We start from the raw sequence: 16,525 nt of genomic DNA, 5'->3' as shown, positions 1-16,525 counted from the left end.
ATCACCTCCACTAGCTTTGTTCGTAGTGATGCTTTCTAAGGCCCACTTGACTTCACATTCCAAGATGTCTGGTTCTAGATGAGTGATCACATCATCATGACTATCTGGGTCGTGAAGATCTTTTTGGTACAGTTCTTTTGTGTATTCTTGCCACCTCTTCTTAATATCTTCTGCTTCTGTTAGGTCCATACCATTTCTGTCCTTTATTGAGCCCATCTTTACATGAAATGTTCCCTTGGTAGCTCTAATTTTCTTGAAGAGATCTCTAGTCTTTCCCAATCTGTTGTTTTCCTCTATTTCTTTGCATTGATTGCTGAAGAAGGGTTTCTTATCTCTTGCTGGTGACAGAATGAAACACCAACACTGCAGAGTGGTTTGAATCTTTTTTTACTTTAACTCCTTACTTCTTACAGCTGCTTTATTTTATATCCTTTGCACAACAATCTACAGGGCAAGTTGCCAAACACCATAATTCAGCGACTATACAGTGTGCAGGCGTGGGGTGAGATAACCTTTACCTTAACTTATTTACTGCAGCTAAGACTTTGTTTTGGGGAACTTCCTTATCAACTTAGAATCCGTTTTGTCCCTGGGTCTGTTCCTTTTGAGGAATCAGAGAAACATCCTTATGTGCAAGAAATGTTCTTTTCCCACGGGAACAAACAGAGGATTCTTAGCTGAACATCTCGTTTGCAAGAATGTTCAGCCCTGGTTGAGAGTCTCATTTGCAAGCACTTCTCAACCTTCCTTATACCTTGTTCCCTACATCTCTTGCTATTCTTTGGAACTCTGCATTCAGATGCTTGTATCTTTCCTTTTCTCCTTTGCTTTTTGCCTCTCTTCTCTTCACAGCTATTTGTAAGGCCTCCCCAGACAGCTGTTTAAACAAGTTGAAAAGTATGTGTCAGAAGCAAAGAAATCTTTTTCTTGACTTTTATTAGCTGGACTGGGTGAGCCTAAAATGAGGCTGCCAAAATGCTTCCTCCAAAAGGAAATCTTGTACCCTGTTTAAAACCTTTCTATGGCTTCTGAACATTGACTGAAAGAATAAAGTCCAAACCCCTCTGCATGAGATACAAATCTCTTCACGACCATTTCTTTAAAAAATGATGAATTATTTTTAGCACTCAGACATGTAGAGAATAGCATAGCATAGAGGTCGGAGGGCCACCACTCAGACTGGATGAATATTTGACAAAAGTTGGCACTTAGCCACATTTGCCTAGCACACTTGGTTTTTAAACTAAGAGAAGCTGTTCTGGGTGCATCATCTCTGTATGTACGGCTCGCCCTACTGTCCTCTTTCCAGGGCCGGTCACTCTGCAGAATCTGGTTATGTCTCTTCTGCCCACATTTTACCTTTTCACTTCATCTGAACGTCCCTCTCCTTCCCTGTAAACGATACACTGAATTGTTCTGTGTCTTTCACTTTAACGTGGGTTTTACTCACAGTTTAAATCTTCCAGCAACATGTGCTTCTCATTGTTTTCCTGGCAGTGGGCACTAATGTGCCCCAATTTTTGCCATTTCAAACAATAGAACAATTAACATTTTGATCATGTCTCTTTGTGTTTACAACAGAGTTTCTCCACAGAGACTTTGTTACTAGAAATATAATTAAGCCACAGATGAGAGCTATGTATGTAACTGAAAATGTTCTAGTAGCCACATTAAAAAATATATACAAACAAATTGATAACATTAATCTTACTAATGTATTTTTGTTTAATATACCATTTCAACATATAACTAATATGTTAGTGAAACACCCTATAATATTTCTTTCATACAAAGTCTTCAAATCTGATATGAATTTCTTGGTTTAGATGAGCCACATTTCAAGCTCTCAGGGGTCACGAGAAGGTGGTGATGAGTGTACGGACAATGTGACTGTCAAGTATATATTTAGAGATGGAAGTGAAATGGAATAGGACCCCGTGGCTCTCTACCCGCCCTACTCCCATGTCCTCTGCTGCTTTTTGTCTATGGAGATATTTAGCCAAAGAGTAAGTTTCATCAGAGAAGTGAGAACATGCAGAAACAAAGGAAAGATAATATTAGTTTAGTCATTAAGCATAAACAAGGACCTTTTAGTTCCTTCTCAAGGGCTATAGATAATATTCTGGGCCGTATTCTGTGAGCTGCCTGGCAGATACTGAAACCCCCACCAGATGGAGGGGTTCGCTACATGATGAGCAGACTATCACCATGACATTTGTTGTTATCATTCAGTTGATAAGTCGTGTCCAGCTCTTTGTGACTCCATGGACTGTAGCCCACCAGAATCCTCTGTCCCTGGGATTTTTCAGGCAAGGAAACTGGAGTGGGTTGCCATTTCCTTCTCCAGGGGATCTTTCCAGACCAAGGAATGAACCCAGGTCTCCATTCTTTACCACGGAGCCACCTGGGAAGCCCCAGCCATGACATGAGCTGCCGCAATTCCAAGAATTGGCCTCAAGAAATGGAAACACACCGACCCTGGAACTGAAGATTAATTGTACTTAACATAATCAAGATGATGCTGGTCAGACCACCAACGACCAATTTCAAGAGCTGACTGTGCTGTTTCTACATGCAGCCCCTCCGTCCATCTATAAAAGCTCTTGTACACTGATTGTCAGTGGAGGGAGTCAGCCTTTGGACTGATGTCTGCCCTCCCTCCAAGTGGCCAGCATCTGAACATCTGAAATAAAACAAACTTTCCTTTCCACCAACCTTGCCTTTTTCATTGCTTTTTAAGCGGTGAGCAGCCAGACCCCAATTCGGGTTACAGAACCACAGCATCACAGGTTATGATACCATCTGCAATGGTGCTTGATATAAATGTGCTCTTCAAAGATGTGCAGGTTCTTTCCTGGTCCCTTCCTGATGCTCAGAGGGATCTGCCTGGCATCCTCGCCTTGTCCTCTGGGTATAGAAAGCCACCTTGTTGCACTCTCCTTCTGCTGTTTGCTTTTCTGGTAAGTTTGAGTACCTTTTCATCTTTATTGCCCATGTAGGTTACTCTTCCTATGAATCGCTCATTCTAATCCTTTGTTCATCTTTCTGTGTCATATCTTTCTTGTTGATGTGTGGTTCTTCATGTATTTTAGCTGTAGAGCTCTGATGGACTCACATCCTGCAAATGCCACTTTCTAGTCCATGGTTTGGCTTTTCATCGTGTCAGTGTCGTTCTCATACAGAACATTCTAGTTTCAATGTAATATTTATTAATATTTTTCTTTATGCGTTTGTGCATTTTCTATGTGTGTTAAGAAATTCTTCCTTGCTTGGAACTCATAAAGACACTTGCCTATTATTTTTTTCTTTAAGAGTTTTAAAGTCTTCGCTTTCACATTAGTTCTTTATTCTAGTTGGAATTTCCTGTGTTAAGCATGATGTATAAATTTTACCTCCTTACGCCCATTAGGATGGCTGCTATCAAAATAAACCAGAAAATAAAAGGTGTTGGTGAAATTCAAACCCTTATGCACAGTTGATGGGAATGTATTTAAAATGGTGCAGCCACTGTGGAAAATCGGATGGCAGATCCTCAAGAAATTAAAAACAGAATTACCACATGATCTAGCAATTCTGCTTCGGGGGACATACCTAAAAGAATGGAAAGCAAGGTCTCCAAGAGGTAATTTTTATGTTCATAAAAATAAGTGAATAAGAAACCTTATTCACAATAACTAAAACCTGGATGCAACCCAGGTGCCCACTGATGGATGAACGGAGAAACAAAATATGGCCCATACCTACAATGGAATATGGTTGTGTAGTTGCTCAGTCAGGTCCAGCCCTTTTGGGACTCCACAGATCATAGCCTGACAGGCTTCTCTGTCCATGGGATTTCCCAGGCCAGAATACTGGAGTGGGTTGCTACTTCCTTCTCCAGAAGGTCTTCCTGACCCAGGGATCCAACCCATGTTGCCTTCATCGGCAGGCAGATCCTTTCCCACTGTGCCACCTGGGAAACTGTATGATGGAATATTATTCAGTCTTAAAACAGGAAATTCTGCTGTGTGCTACAACATGAAGGAACCTTAAGGACATAATATTGAGTGAAATAAACCAGTCACAAGAAGGCATACTGTATGATCCCCTTATGAGGACCCCCTTATCCCTTATGAGGTTCTTAGACTAGTCAAAATCATAGAGACAGAAAGTAGGAGGATGGGTGTCAGGGCTGGGGGGAGTGCAGGGCAGAGAGTTATTGTGTGATAGGAACAGAGTTTCAGTTTTACAAGATGAGATGAGTTGTGGAAATAGTTTATTTAAAAATGAAAAATATTTTTATTTATCTTTAAATAAATTAAAGACAATTGCACACCATTATGAATGTATGTGATACTAATGAACTGTACATTTAAAACATGGTTAAGACGGCAAATCTTATGTACATTTAGGAATCTAAAAAAATAGAAAAAATGTACTAAGGAAAACGGTGTCAAATGTACCCTGAATGCGTAAATGAATAAATGAGAGAATGAATGGTAGGGGAGAAATAAGGCAGTGAGGGAAGGAGAGAAGATGCCAGGTATTAAGAGATGGCAGTGGAAGGATGGCCAGACGCTTCGACCTCAGTCTTTGCTGAACAGGGGCAAGGCCACATCCTGAGCTGGGGGAGGTTGAGGCTCGAGGAGAGGGTGTGGGGCTGCTCCCTTCAGAAACTGACAAAGGGTCACTACAGACGCTGCTATCCGCTGAGAGATAATTGAAGCAAAATACATATTTTATGATTGCCACATAACACACTTAATTTTGTGTTTTGCCATGTGGATTATCAACTGGTCCAGCATCATTCACTGAAAAGTCTGTTACCACCTCATTGATTTCTCAAACATCTGTCTGTACCCAGATCTCATGCCTGGGTTTTTTTCTGGGGCCTCTATGGCAACCCACTCCAGTACTCCTACCTGGAGAATTCTTCGGCCAGAGGAGCCTGGGGGGCTACAGTCCATGGGGTCGCAAAAAGCGTGGCCACAGCTGAGTGACTGAGCACTCTTCTGCTCTAAGTTTCCAGCCCTGAGCCTGGAACACAGACCTAATGATGATCTTGATAATAAATCTTGATGTTTGCTCTGGTAAGATCTTCTCTTTATTATGCAGAACTGTTTGGCCATTTTGAACCTTTAAATTCCTTCCGAGCTTAATGACCAGCTTGTCAACTTCTTGGAAATGACCTGTTGGGATTTTGATTGAAATGGCATTGACTTTTGGGATTAATCTGGACAGAACTTGTGCTTTTGAAAATAGAATCTTCTCATCCATAAATGTGTAGTTCTCTACTGTCAATAGATGTTTAAAATTTTGTCTTTCACTGATGGCTTAAAAACTTTAATATTTTTCACATGTAATTTTTGATTACTGTAAATGGCATCTTTAAAAAGTATTTTCAAACTGGCTTTCTGGGTGTATCACTACACTGTTATTTTTTTTAACCTTTAAAAAATATTTATTATTTATTCGGCTGTGTTGAGTCTCAGTCGCTAAACAGCATTTTCGTTGAGTCATGCAGGATCTTTCATTGTGGCACATGGGTTCAGTTGTTCCGCAGCATGTGGGATCGTAGTTCCCTGACCAGTAATCGAACCCATGTCCCTTGTATTACAAGGCAGATTCTTTACCAGTGGACCACCAGGAAAGTCCCTATACTGTTGGTTGTTGAAATTGCTTTTATATCAAAACTCTCACTGGTTCTAATGCTCTTCTCCAGCATCCGGATCTTCTTTGGAGACAAACTTGGCATCAATCACCCACACTTTGTAGCCTCCCCCTTTGCTCCCAGTCTGTAGCCCCTCTTCCTCTCGGGCGCCCCTCCAGCCCTCATCCTTGCCGTACATGTCCTGCACTGGTCTCACGTGAGGACTGTTTCATTTGCACCAGTTCTCTTATGCCTCTGGGCCTTGCTAGTGTCATTTCTGTGCCTGGAGTGTTCTTGTTCCTTCAGGCCCCCTCTGTCCTGTGCTAATGTCATCTCCCACGTGAAAGTTCCCCAACTCAGCCGCAGGAGGAATAGTGTTTTCGCTCCTCAGAGCTTCAGGGACAAAGGCATCTACTGAAGGGGCTGTACACAATGTGCTGAGCTTCAGGCTGAGCTTCAGGCTTTTTCACCCTTGTTGGAGTGAGGGTGCCTGAGGTCGGTAACTATATTAGATTCAGCGCTGTACTCCCAAAGTCTAGTCCCCCAGAGCCTGACACCCAGGAAGTGTCAGGATACACAGCTGATGATCAAGCTGTATCCGAACTTCACTTGGTAGAGCTGGGAAGGTGGTCACCCCAGATCTAGGGTTGAATTCTCAACACTGTGAGTTCCGAGGATTGATTTCATCATATTAACCAAGCTTACAAAGTTTGATTCTTTGACTAGTGTGAAATAAGAGATTCTGAAATACGTATTGATCTCTGCCCCTGGTTTCTGACACAGAGCTCCTAAAACCCCTGGAATTCCCTGGGCAAAGAAGTTTTTTTTTTTTTTTTTTCCTAATGAGGTGGCTCTGGGGTGGGGGTGGGGGTTCCTGGAGAGCTCCAGGAGAGGGAGCTGGACACTGAAAACACAGAGCCACGATTAGAAGCTTGAAACTATCAGCTCCAGGCTCCCCTTCTTTGGAAAGTGCAGGTGGTGGTGGGGGGCTAGAGGGGTGTCATTTTTTTAATTAAAGTATAACTGATTTACAATGTGTTTATTTCTCCTGTATAGCAAAGTGATTCAGTTATACATACATTCTTTTTTGTATCCTTTTCCATTATGGTTTATCACAGGATATTGAATATAGCTCCCTGTGCTCTAGAGTAGACCCTGTTGCTTATCCATTCTCTGTACAATAGCTTGCATCTGCTAATCCCAGCCTCTCACTCCGTGCCTCTCGCAATCCCCTCCCGCTTGGCAACCACAAGGTTCTTCTCTATGTCTGAGACTGTTTCATAGGCAGGTTGATTTGGGTCGTATTTTTGATTCCACAGGTAAGTGATATGGTCTTTGTCTTTCTCTGACTTCCTTCACTTAGTATGATAACCTTAGGTCCATCCATGTTGCTGCAAATGACTCTACTTCGTTCTTTTTTATGGCTGAGTAATATTCTATGGTATCTATGTACCACATCTTCTTCATCTGCTCATCTGTCAATGGACATTCAGGTTGTTGGAAGTGGAGTTAATAATCAATCATGCCTACGTGATGAGGCTGCCATAAAATCACCGAAGATTCACAATGCTTCTGGGTTGCTCAGCATGTGCCAGTGCCGGGAGGGAACTGCACCCAGTGGGGACATGGGAGCTCCGTGCCTTTCCCCAGATCCCACCCTACGCATCTTTGCACCTGGATGGTCTCCACTGTACTTTATCATATTTCATGATAAACTGGTAAATGTAAGGAAGGGTTTCACTAGGTCCTCTGAGCCATTCTGACAGATTATCAGACTCAAGTTGTGGGGACCTCAATTTACAGAGCAATCAGATGGAGATTTTGGGAATCTGGGGCCCTACAACCTCTAATTGGCGTCTGAAGCAGGGGTGGCCTTGTGGGACTGAGCCAGGAAACTGTGGGGTCTGCACTAACTCCAGCTACTGTCAGATGGAACGGAATTGTAGGACCTTCATCCAGTGTCAGAGCATGGGTTGATGTAGGGGAAAAGAACGCCAACACCTGGGGCCAGTCTTCTGAGTGTGGCAGTTATTTGAGGGCAAAAGAAAACACAGGTTGTTAACTTAGGCTGTGATTCTGTTCTTACGTGGGAAGCAAGACAACTGTGGGCCCAGTGTGCAACCTCCCTGGGAGCTTAACCCTGGCAGAGACCCCAAAATAGGTCAGCAAGTTGTTGGTGAGCAGAACTCCCCCTCTTCGTATATTTTCAAATGTCAATTATCTTCTTTCCCCTAAAGAGTATTTGAAAAGGGAAATTTATACCGCTTCTTTTTAAACCAGGGTCACTGGAGATAAATAGAAAATAACTGAAAAGAAAACAAAATGCATTACTTTTTGATGGAAAATTCTGCCTGATAATGGCATTGGGCCCTAGGCCTTCCCTACCACTACTGAATGTGAGATACACTCATGTTGAAGTCCAGCACCAACTGAGGCTTTGCTCTGGACCAGCATCAGTGCTCACATGTGTGGCCTCTAATAGAAGGTATTCAGAGGCAGGACTCTGTATGTTCCATCAGCATGCCTGACAATATCCAGGAAGCATCCTGGCTGAAGGGCTTGTTTTATTTTCTTAGTGGGTATAAGCTGTTTAAACTTGGTAAAATCTAGAATTAAAATTAAAAGTGTTTACAAGAGTTTGTAAAGGGTTTATATGCATAGAAAAACTCTGAAAGCAATCACCCAAATGTCAGTAATGTTGACCACTGGACTTGTGTGTATGTAGACTAATTTTAGATTTTTAGAGAAGCTGCAAAGATCACAGAGTTCTTATGTACCTTTCACTCAGGTTCAGCTTCCTCTAGTGGTACATTCCTCTAATCCCACATTTAAAAAAATATTCATTATTTACTTGGCTGCCCTGGGACTTAGTTGTGGCATGTGGGCTAGTTTTCTGACCATGGATGGAACCTGGACTCCCTGTTTTCGGGGCTTGGATGCTCAGCCACTGGACCACCGCAGAAGCCCCCCGTCTCACGTTTCTGTGGTGCATTTGTCAGAACTAAGAAACCAACACCAGGCATCACTATCAGCTAAGCTGTGCTGTGAATTTGCTCAATCGTGTCTGACTCTTCGCAACACCATGGACTGTACCCTGCCAGACTTCTCCTTCCATGGGATTTTCCAGGCAAGAATACTGGAGTGGGTTGCCATATCCTTCTCCAGGGGATCTTCCCAACCCAGAGATCAAACGTGGGTCTCCTGCACTGCAGGCAGACTTTTATTGATTGAGCCACCAGGGAACCCCTATCTTATCAGCTAAACTCCAGACCTGATTTGGGTTTCACCAGATTTTCCATTAATGTCCACTCTTTTTGTTCAAGGACCCAACCCAGGGTCCCACATTTCACTGAGATGTCATATCTCCTTTGTCTCCTCTGATCTGTGACCGTTTCTATGTTCGTTTTTATGATCTTGACTGTGTTTTTCTCTGTTGTTAGTGCTTTTGGTATCTTTCCTAATTCAAGTCACAAGGGTTTACCCGTGTTTCCTTTTCAGAATCTGATAGTTCAGCTCCTACATTGGGTCTTTGACCCATTCTGGGTCACTGTTTGTACACAGTGTGAGGTAGAGATCCAGCTTCCTCCCTTCACGTGAGACTGTCCAGTTGTCTCAGCATCATTTGTTGAAAAATACCAGTTCTTTCCCCACTGAATGGTCTTGGCAACAGTACTGAAAATCAATTGATCATAAATTTGACAGTTTATTTCTGGATCATCAATTCTAGATTACACGTAAATCAATATTTCATGCAGTACCACAGTGTCTTAATTGTCTGTGTGTTAAGTCACTCAGTCGTGTCTGACTCTTGGACTATAGCCTGCCCCCAAGGACTGTAGCCCACTAGGCTCCTCTGTCCATGGAATTCTCCAGGCAAGAATACTGGAGTGGGTTGCCACGCCCTTCTCCAGGGGATTTCCCTGACCAAGGGAGCCAACCCAGAACTCCTGGATGGCAGGCAGATGCTTTACCATCTGAGCTACTATACCATCTTTACTTACCGCAGCAAATCAGTAAGTTTCAAAATTGTGAAGTGCGAGTCCTCCAACTTTTTCAAGACTGATTTGGTTATTTTGGGTCCCCTGAATTTTGTTATGAATTTTAGAAGTAGCCTGTCAACTTCTCCAAATAAACTAACTGGGTTTTGATGGGCACTGTATTCATCACTGTGCTTTTTGATAAGGCTTCAAAACAAATATGCCACTTTATATTTACATCATGAAATTTCACTGGAATAACAATATGGTCCCTAAGATTGTTAGGGACCAACTTTTCATGTTAAACAACTAGAAAACTTAAAAGGGTACATTGATTTTGGACATTACATCTGAACACAAGGACTTAGCTTTTTTGAAGACTTTATTTCTAATAGATATTACAGCTCAAAAGTTATAAAAATCATCAAAATCATTGGTGGACGTGTTATGGTGTCCTGGGACGTAAAGCAGCTTCGATTTCTGAGTTACTCTCATCAGACTCGCTCCAAAAGCCTGGAAGAGAAAACCAGAGAGCAGCTCAGCATCTCTACAGTCTGATTAGGTCGACTTCACCAACCTAGCCCACAAAGGGCTTCCTGCAGACCCCATGTGGTGCATGTGAGCAGACATGCCTAGAGCACAGGCCAGGATCCCTGGCAAACTCATACCTGCAAGTTAAAATGCTGTGGCCCCTGGCCACAGGAGGAGCCTCCGGGTCCTTCCTGGGGAGAAGCCTCCTGTTCTCAGTAGAAGCCCTGGGTCCTTCCAGGGAGACCTTCGGGCCCGTGAGCACAGGCAGGCTCTCCACCCACTCATATCTCCCTTAAAGGTGCAGATGACACCACACGTCACACACCACCCTTTTCGTTAAAACACAAAATGACAGTCTGGTCTCCAACTGTTTCTCTTACCTTTAGACTTTAAATTGGTAGTTAGCGTCCCTTCATTTTCATGCCTGTAAAATAAAGAAATAGAACCTAAATTTTGAAAAAAAGACAGACTAATAGTTTTACAAGGAGTAAGTGAGGAAAGAGGCACTTGTTACTGGGAGGCCAGAAAGTTTATGTTTACTCCCCGAGTTTTAAAAGCAGAAAGCAAATGTCGGGGTACCCTTGGCCCAGAGGCACCTACTGATGCTCTCTGTTGGAAGGGTCCCAGGAGCCTTGGTCTCCCACTCGCTGGGAAGGCTTTGGGGTGGGAGGCAGGAGGCAGGCCCCGGGGGCACAGAAGCGGGCACAACTCATCACTGCCAGCCCAGCTGGAAGTAGATGACCCGGGAGCAGCGAGAAGTAAGCCAGGAGGTTACAAAACTTACCTCCATCAAGCCAGCGATACCAACACTCAACCATTCAACAAGGAGTTCACAATAAACTCTGTGCGCTTAATTAAGGACACTGATTCCGGGTGGAGAAAAACTCAAGTGTCCTGTCACCTGTGTTCAGGTTTCCGTGTGTCACATACGTGAAAATGTGAGGGTCCAAGGACGCATCTGACGCTGGGTGACACGCTTACTAAAGCTGTTGGCCCGAGAAGGTGGCTCTGTAAGAGGTGGTGCCCACCTCCATCACCTTCTCTCACCTTTCCCAATTGTCATGCATGTGAGAATCATCTCTGGGAGCACCATCCAGGCTTTTAATTACACTTAAATTCTTTAAGGTTTGTAGTAAACGGTCAAGGGGATATTAAAAAAGAAACAGTTGCTTGTGTATGGCTTGACATTCGATGTTTTTCTCATGTTTCTGTTGAAGGGTTCACTCGAGTTTACATTTGGAGATTATTCCATGAAGGCAGATTCTGGCCTTTAGCTGGGAAGAGGGCTGAGAAAGGACGAGGACCACCGTGCAGCAGTGACTCCGGAAACCCTGGGGACTCACCTCTGTTCCTTTGGGCCAACTTAGCACTTGAAAATCTGCCTTCTGCTACAGCTGCCATAATTTACATTTTTTTTCCTAGAAAAGAAGCTCCATGAAGGCATAATTTTCTAGGCTCAACATCTGTAAATGTTCCCTTTAAACTTGGTACCTGTTTCTCTGTTTTGAGATATAGCTAATGTATAGTATTATATGTTACATGTATACAACACAGTGATTCACAATTTTGAAAGGTTATATTCTATTTATAGTTATTATAAAATGTTGGCTATATTCCCTGTGTTGTACAATAAAACCCGTACCTATCAATCCCCTCCCCTAGCCCACCCTACTGGTAACCACAAGTTTGTTCATTGTATCTTGAAAAATTTTTATCAGAGAATAGTTGATTTAGAACATTGTATTAGTTTCTGTTGTATAGCAAAGTGAATCAGTTATACACATACCTCCACTCTTTTTATTTATTTAAAAATATTTATTTTTTGGCTGTGCTGGGTCTTACTGGCAGCGCGTGAGATCTTCAGTCTTCGTTGTGGTACGTGAGTTCTTGTTGCAGCACGTGGACTCTTAGTCGAGGTTTGTAGGATCTAGTTCCCTGGCCAGGGATTAAACCTGGGCCCCTGGCACTGGAAGCACAGGGCACCTATTGGACCACCAGGGAAATTCCTAAGCACTTTTTTAGATTCTTTTCCCATATAGGTCATTAACAGATCATCGAGTAGAGTTCCCTGTGCTCTACAGTAGGTCCTTGATAGCGTTCTCTGTGTCTATGAGCCTGTTTTTTTATTACATGCACTGGCTTATGCTATTTCATTTTTTTTAAATTCTACATTAGGGATATCATACAGTATTTGTCTTTCTTTGACTTACTTCTCTTAGTGTAAAATCCTTCAAGTCCACTGGTATTGTTGCAAATGACAAAATTTCATCCTTTTTGTGGCCGAGCAGCGTTTCACTGTACCTATGGACCACATCTTCTTTATCCACTCATCTGCTGGGGAGCCCTTAGGTTGCTTCCATCTCTTGGCAACATCAGGGTGCATATATCATTTCAAATAGTATTTTCATTTCTTTCAGATATATAGCCAAGAGTGGAATTGCTGGGTTATATGATAGCTCTATTTTTAGTTTTTTTGAGAAACCTCCCTCCATACTGTTTTCTACAGTGGCTGCACCAATTTACATTCCCACCAATGTATGAAGTGTTACCTCTTCTCTACAGTCTCACAAATATTTGTTATTTGTGGTCTTTTATAAAGATGGCCATTCTGACCTCACTGTGGTTTTGATCTGTATTTCTCTAACAATCAGCAATTTGAAGCATCTTTCTCTGCTCTTGTTGGTCATCTCCATGTCCCTGAAAAAAATATGTCTATTTGGGTCTTATGCCCATTTTTTAATTGTTTTTTTTTATATTTAGTTGTATGAGCTCTTTATTTATTTTTGATATTAACCCCTTATCAGTCATATCATTAGCAAATATTTCCACCTAGTCTGTAGGCTGTATTTCAGTTTGTCAATGGTTTCCTCTTCTGTGCAAAAGTTTTTAAGTCTAATTAAGTCCCATTAATTTTTTTTTAGGTTCCGTTTATTTTTGCTTTTATTTCCTTTAGAAGACAGATCCAAAAAAAATATTGTTGTGGTTTGTGTCTACTATTTATCCAGCTCCCACTTCAGGAGGACACGGGGCTCACTCTGGGGCAGGGGTCAGCAGATATAACAATGCTATAAAGGTGCAGAGAGAAACTAATTTGACAGTTGATATTCAAATAATTAAGAGCCACCTGGCTGGCAGGGGGCTGGCAGGAGCACTACAGGGAGGACTGAGAGAACAGGTGGATGATGGGGTAGTGGTGGTGTGGCTGCAAGATCCCAAGGAAGCAAGGTGCACCCTGGACTCTACTGTGACAGCTAGAAGGGATTTCCAGGCCAGGGCAAGACAAGGGCATGACAAGGGCACAGAAGCCGGTAAGCACACACCAGGTCCTTACTGCCTGGCCCCTGCTCTGAGCTCCACACGCATGTCCAGAGCTCATCGGCTGTCTCAACTTGGCTGCCTCCGAAGCATCTCATGGCCAGCACGCCAGCCAGCATGTCCACCCACAACCAAACTCATGCTTCTTCACCAAACCTGGGCCCTTTTCCTGTCTTGGCCAATGGCACCCCAAGCCTCAATTCCCTCCCAACCCTTCGCAACTCCTCTGCTCTCCCATACCCAATCAGTCACTAGGTCCTAGCAAGCTTACCTCCCTGCACTTCCCAAGTCCTCACTTGTCCCCTATCCACTGGCACCACTACTACTTGGTAGGCCAAAGCAGCATCTCTACCTGCCTTTTAACAGCCCCCTAACTGCTGACACCACATCCACCTTGTTCCCTCCAGCCCACTTTCCACTTGGCAGTAAGAGTGAGCTTTTGAAACACAACTCTGATTACTCTGCCTCCCTGCTGAAATTTCTTCAATGCCTTCCCATTGCTTTTGGCAAAAGAAGCCTGAACAGCGCCTCCAAGGTTGATGCCTAGACTTCATTGGGCTTCCTGCTATAGCCTCCCCATCCCCTCCACCCCATCCTCCATCCCCAAGTATTCATCAAATTTGCTCTTTCACAGCCATTTCTGTTACATACTGACATGTGACTGCCCTTAGGCTGTCAGCTCCATGAGAACATCCACTATACCTGTTTCGGTCCCTGGGTACCCAGCGTCCTGCCCTTAGCAGGTGCTCAGCAATAAATGCAGAAGGAACAGGTGAGCCTCAATAATCACAGTTCAGTTAGTCAGTTCAGTCGCTCAGTCGTGTCCAACTCTTTGTGACCCCATGAATCGCAGCACGCCAGGCCTCCCTGTCCATCACCAACTCCTGGAGCTCACTCAAACTCACGTCCATCGAGTTGGTGATGCCATCCAGCCATTTCATCCTCTGTCATCCCCTTTTCCTTCTGCCCCCAATCCCTCCCAGCATCAGAATCTTTTCCAATGAGTCAACTCTTTGCATGAGGTGGCCAAAGTACTGGAGTTTCAGCTTTAGCATCATTCCTTCCAAAGAACACTCAGTACTGATCTCCTTTAGAATGGACTGGTTGAATCTCCTTGCAGTACATGGGACTCTCAAGAGTCTTCTCCAACACCACAATTCAAAAGGAGCAATTCTTCGGTGCTCAGCTTTCTTCACAGTCCAACTCTCACATCCATACATGATCACTGGAAAAACCATAGTCTTGACTAGACGGACCTTTGTTAGTGCCTTGCCTAAAGGTACTTGATCAACATTTGATGTTAGATTATTTAATCTGCATGTTTCTATTTCTATGTGAGTTCAGATGAGGTTGTTCAAATGTCTACCCAGAAACATGTTTCAAAACTAAACATCCGTGTTCACCAAGGAAGGTGGAAGATGCTCCTGGGTGTTTCCGACACCATTCTCACCCCTTGCTGCCGCTGCTGCTGCTGCTTAGCCGCTTCAGTCATGTCTGATTCTCTGTGACCGCACGGACTGCAATCCACCAGGCTCCTCTGTCCATGGGATTTTCCAGGCAAGAGCACTGGAGTGGGGTGCCATTCCCTTCTCTGTCTCACCCCTTAGGAGCAAGTATTTTTCCCTTTGGGAAGCCATCCCTGCAAGTCGACGTGACACTGCAATGTGAGGTTGGTTATTACATGGGATTTTCAGGGTCAACATTTCTTTCTCTGGGTCACAGCTAACTTAGAGTCAAGGCCAGTGGGGATGGTGTGAGAAATCTCCTGGGTGTAGACAGAGCCATCTTGTGCACCCATTACTGTAAGGTACCGTAAGAGAAAAACCCAAACCAAAAACACTCCCCAAAGCATCAGAATACAAGAGTTCAGGTTACAGGCCATGGGCTAGGTCCCTGTGTTCCATCAGATGTAACGCATGTGGACGCCGACGGCCTGAACTTCCCCAACAGTGTGGACGTCACACCTCTGGTCTGTGTGGCAGAGGCAGCAAAGGTGAGCTGTGGATGGTAAACGGCACAGGTGTGTGGTCTCCGTCAACTACTCGACTCTGGCTACAGCACAAAGACAGCCACGGGCAGTGTGTGAACTAGTGGATGTGGCTGTGTTCTGATCAAACTTGACATAGAGACGCCGAAACTTGCATTTCATATAACTTTCAAGTGTCAGGCAGCATTATTTCTCTCTGAATTTTTCTCAATTGTTAAAAAATGTAAAACTTCTCTCAGCCTGCAGGCTGCACCCAGAACCAGACAGAGGCCTAGGGCTGGGTCCACTGAGGCCTTCAGGAAGCAGGGCCTCATGCCCAGGCAGTAAACCAGGGAGTCTGCCCCCCCAGCCTTGTGGGTGACTCCTGCAGTCCAAGAGGGCAGGGTTTGTGGGTTCTTTTTTTTTTCCCCTAGAAGTTCACCATTCGACTGGAGGTCCTATTTCCAAACAGAGCTCTTTCAGGTCAGACACCAGGACAGCTGAGTGGATTAAGGTGTGGCCATGCCCCACTGGTCACATTCCAACAGGACAGCGTCTCTGCACTGTGTCCCGGAAGGGTGGCGCCTCCCCCTCTGCACAGGGAGCACCGTGTGCCCACCTGTCAACATTCCACCACTCTGGCTTCATCGCAAGTCTTCCCTCTGTCTGTCCATCAAGCCATCTCAGTTTCCCATGTTGTTTATACATTCCGTTGCTGTTGATAAGGGATTAGGACACACGATTGGAACAACTTTCATCAAAATCACTTTTGTTCTCAGCCCTGCTACATGTAAGAAGTTAAGGTTGGCCAGGGTCTTAAATAGCAGGTCTTATTCTAAGCACAGCATCTTGTGAGCACCTAGGATGTGATCCTGCTGACATGGGTACTAGAGAAAACAGCTGTAATTGACAGTTATCGACTGTTCATGTTCTATGAACAAAAGGTAATAATAGTGCTAGAAACAGTCTACGTAGTTAACATGAAAATGGAAGTCGCTCAGTCCCGTCTGACTCTTTGCGACCCCACGGGCTATACAGGCCATGGAATTCTCCAGGTCAGAACACTGGAGTGGGCAGACTTTCCCTTCTCAGGGGATCTTCCCAACC

At 44.0% G+C, this 16,525-nt stretch overlaps 1 protein-coding gene across 1 annotated transcript in view; it reads right to left on the bottom strand.

Annotated features, from left to right (window-relative positions):
- Positions 1-10,051: 10,051 nt before the first annotated feature.
- KIZ (kizuna centrosomal protein) overlaps positions 10,052-16,525 on the bottom strand; it is an 87,882-nt gene continuing 81,408 nt past the window's right edge. Inside the window, exons 13-14 of the mRNA XM_068987594.1 lie at positions 10,518-10,561; positions 10,052-10,119 (exon numbers count right to left, since the gene is read on the bottom strand). Coding sequence (XP_068843695.1) covers positions 10,052-10,119; positions 10,518-10,561 — 112 coding nt within the window. The remainder of the gene's footprint in view (positions 10,120-10,517; positions 10,562-16,525) is intronic.

This window comes from Capricornis sumatraensis, chromosome 15 (genome assembly GCF_032405125.1).
Source record: "Capricornis sumatraensis isolate serow.1 chromosome 15, serow.2, whole genome shotgun sequence".
NCBI classification, from domain to species: Eukaryota; Metazoa; Chordata; class Mammalia; order Artiodactyla; family Bovidae; genus Capricornis; species Capricornis sumatraensis.
Note: the sequence above shows the minus strand (reverse complement) of the source record. Positions and strands in the feature narration are given on the sequence as shown.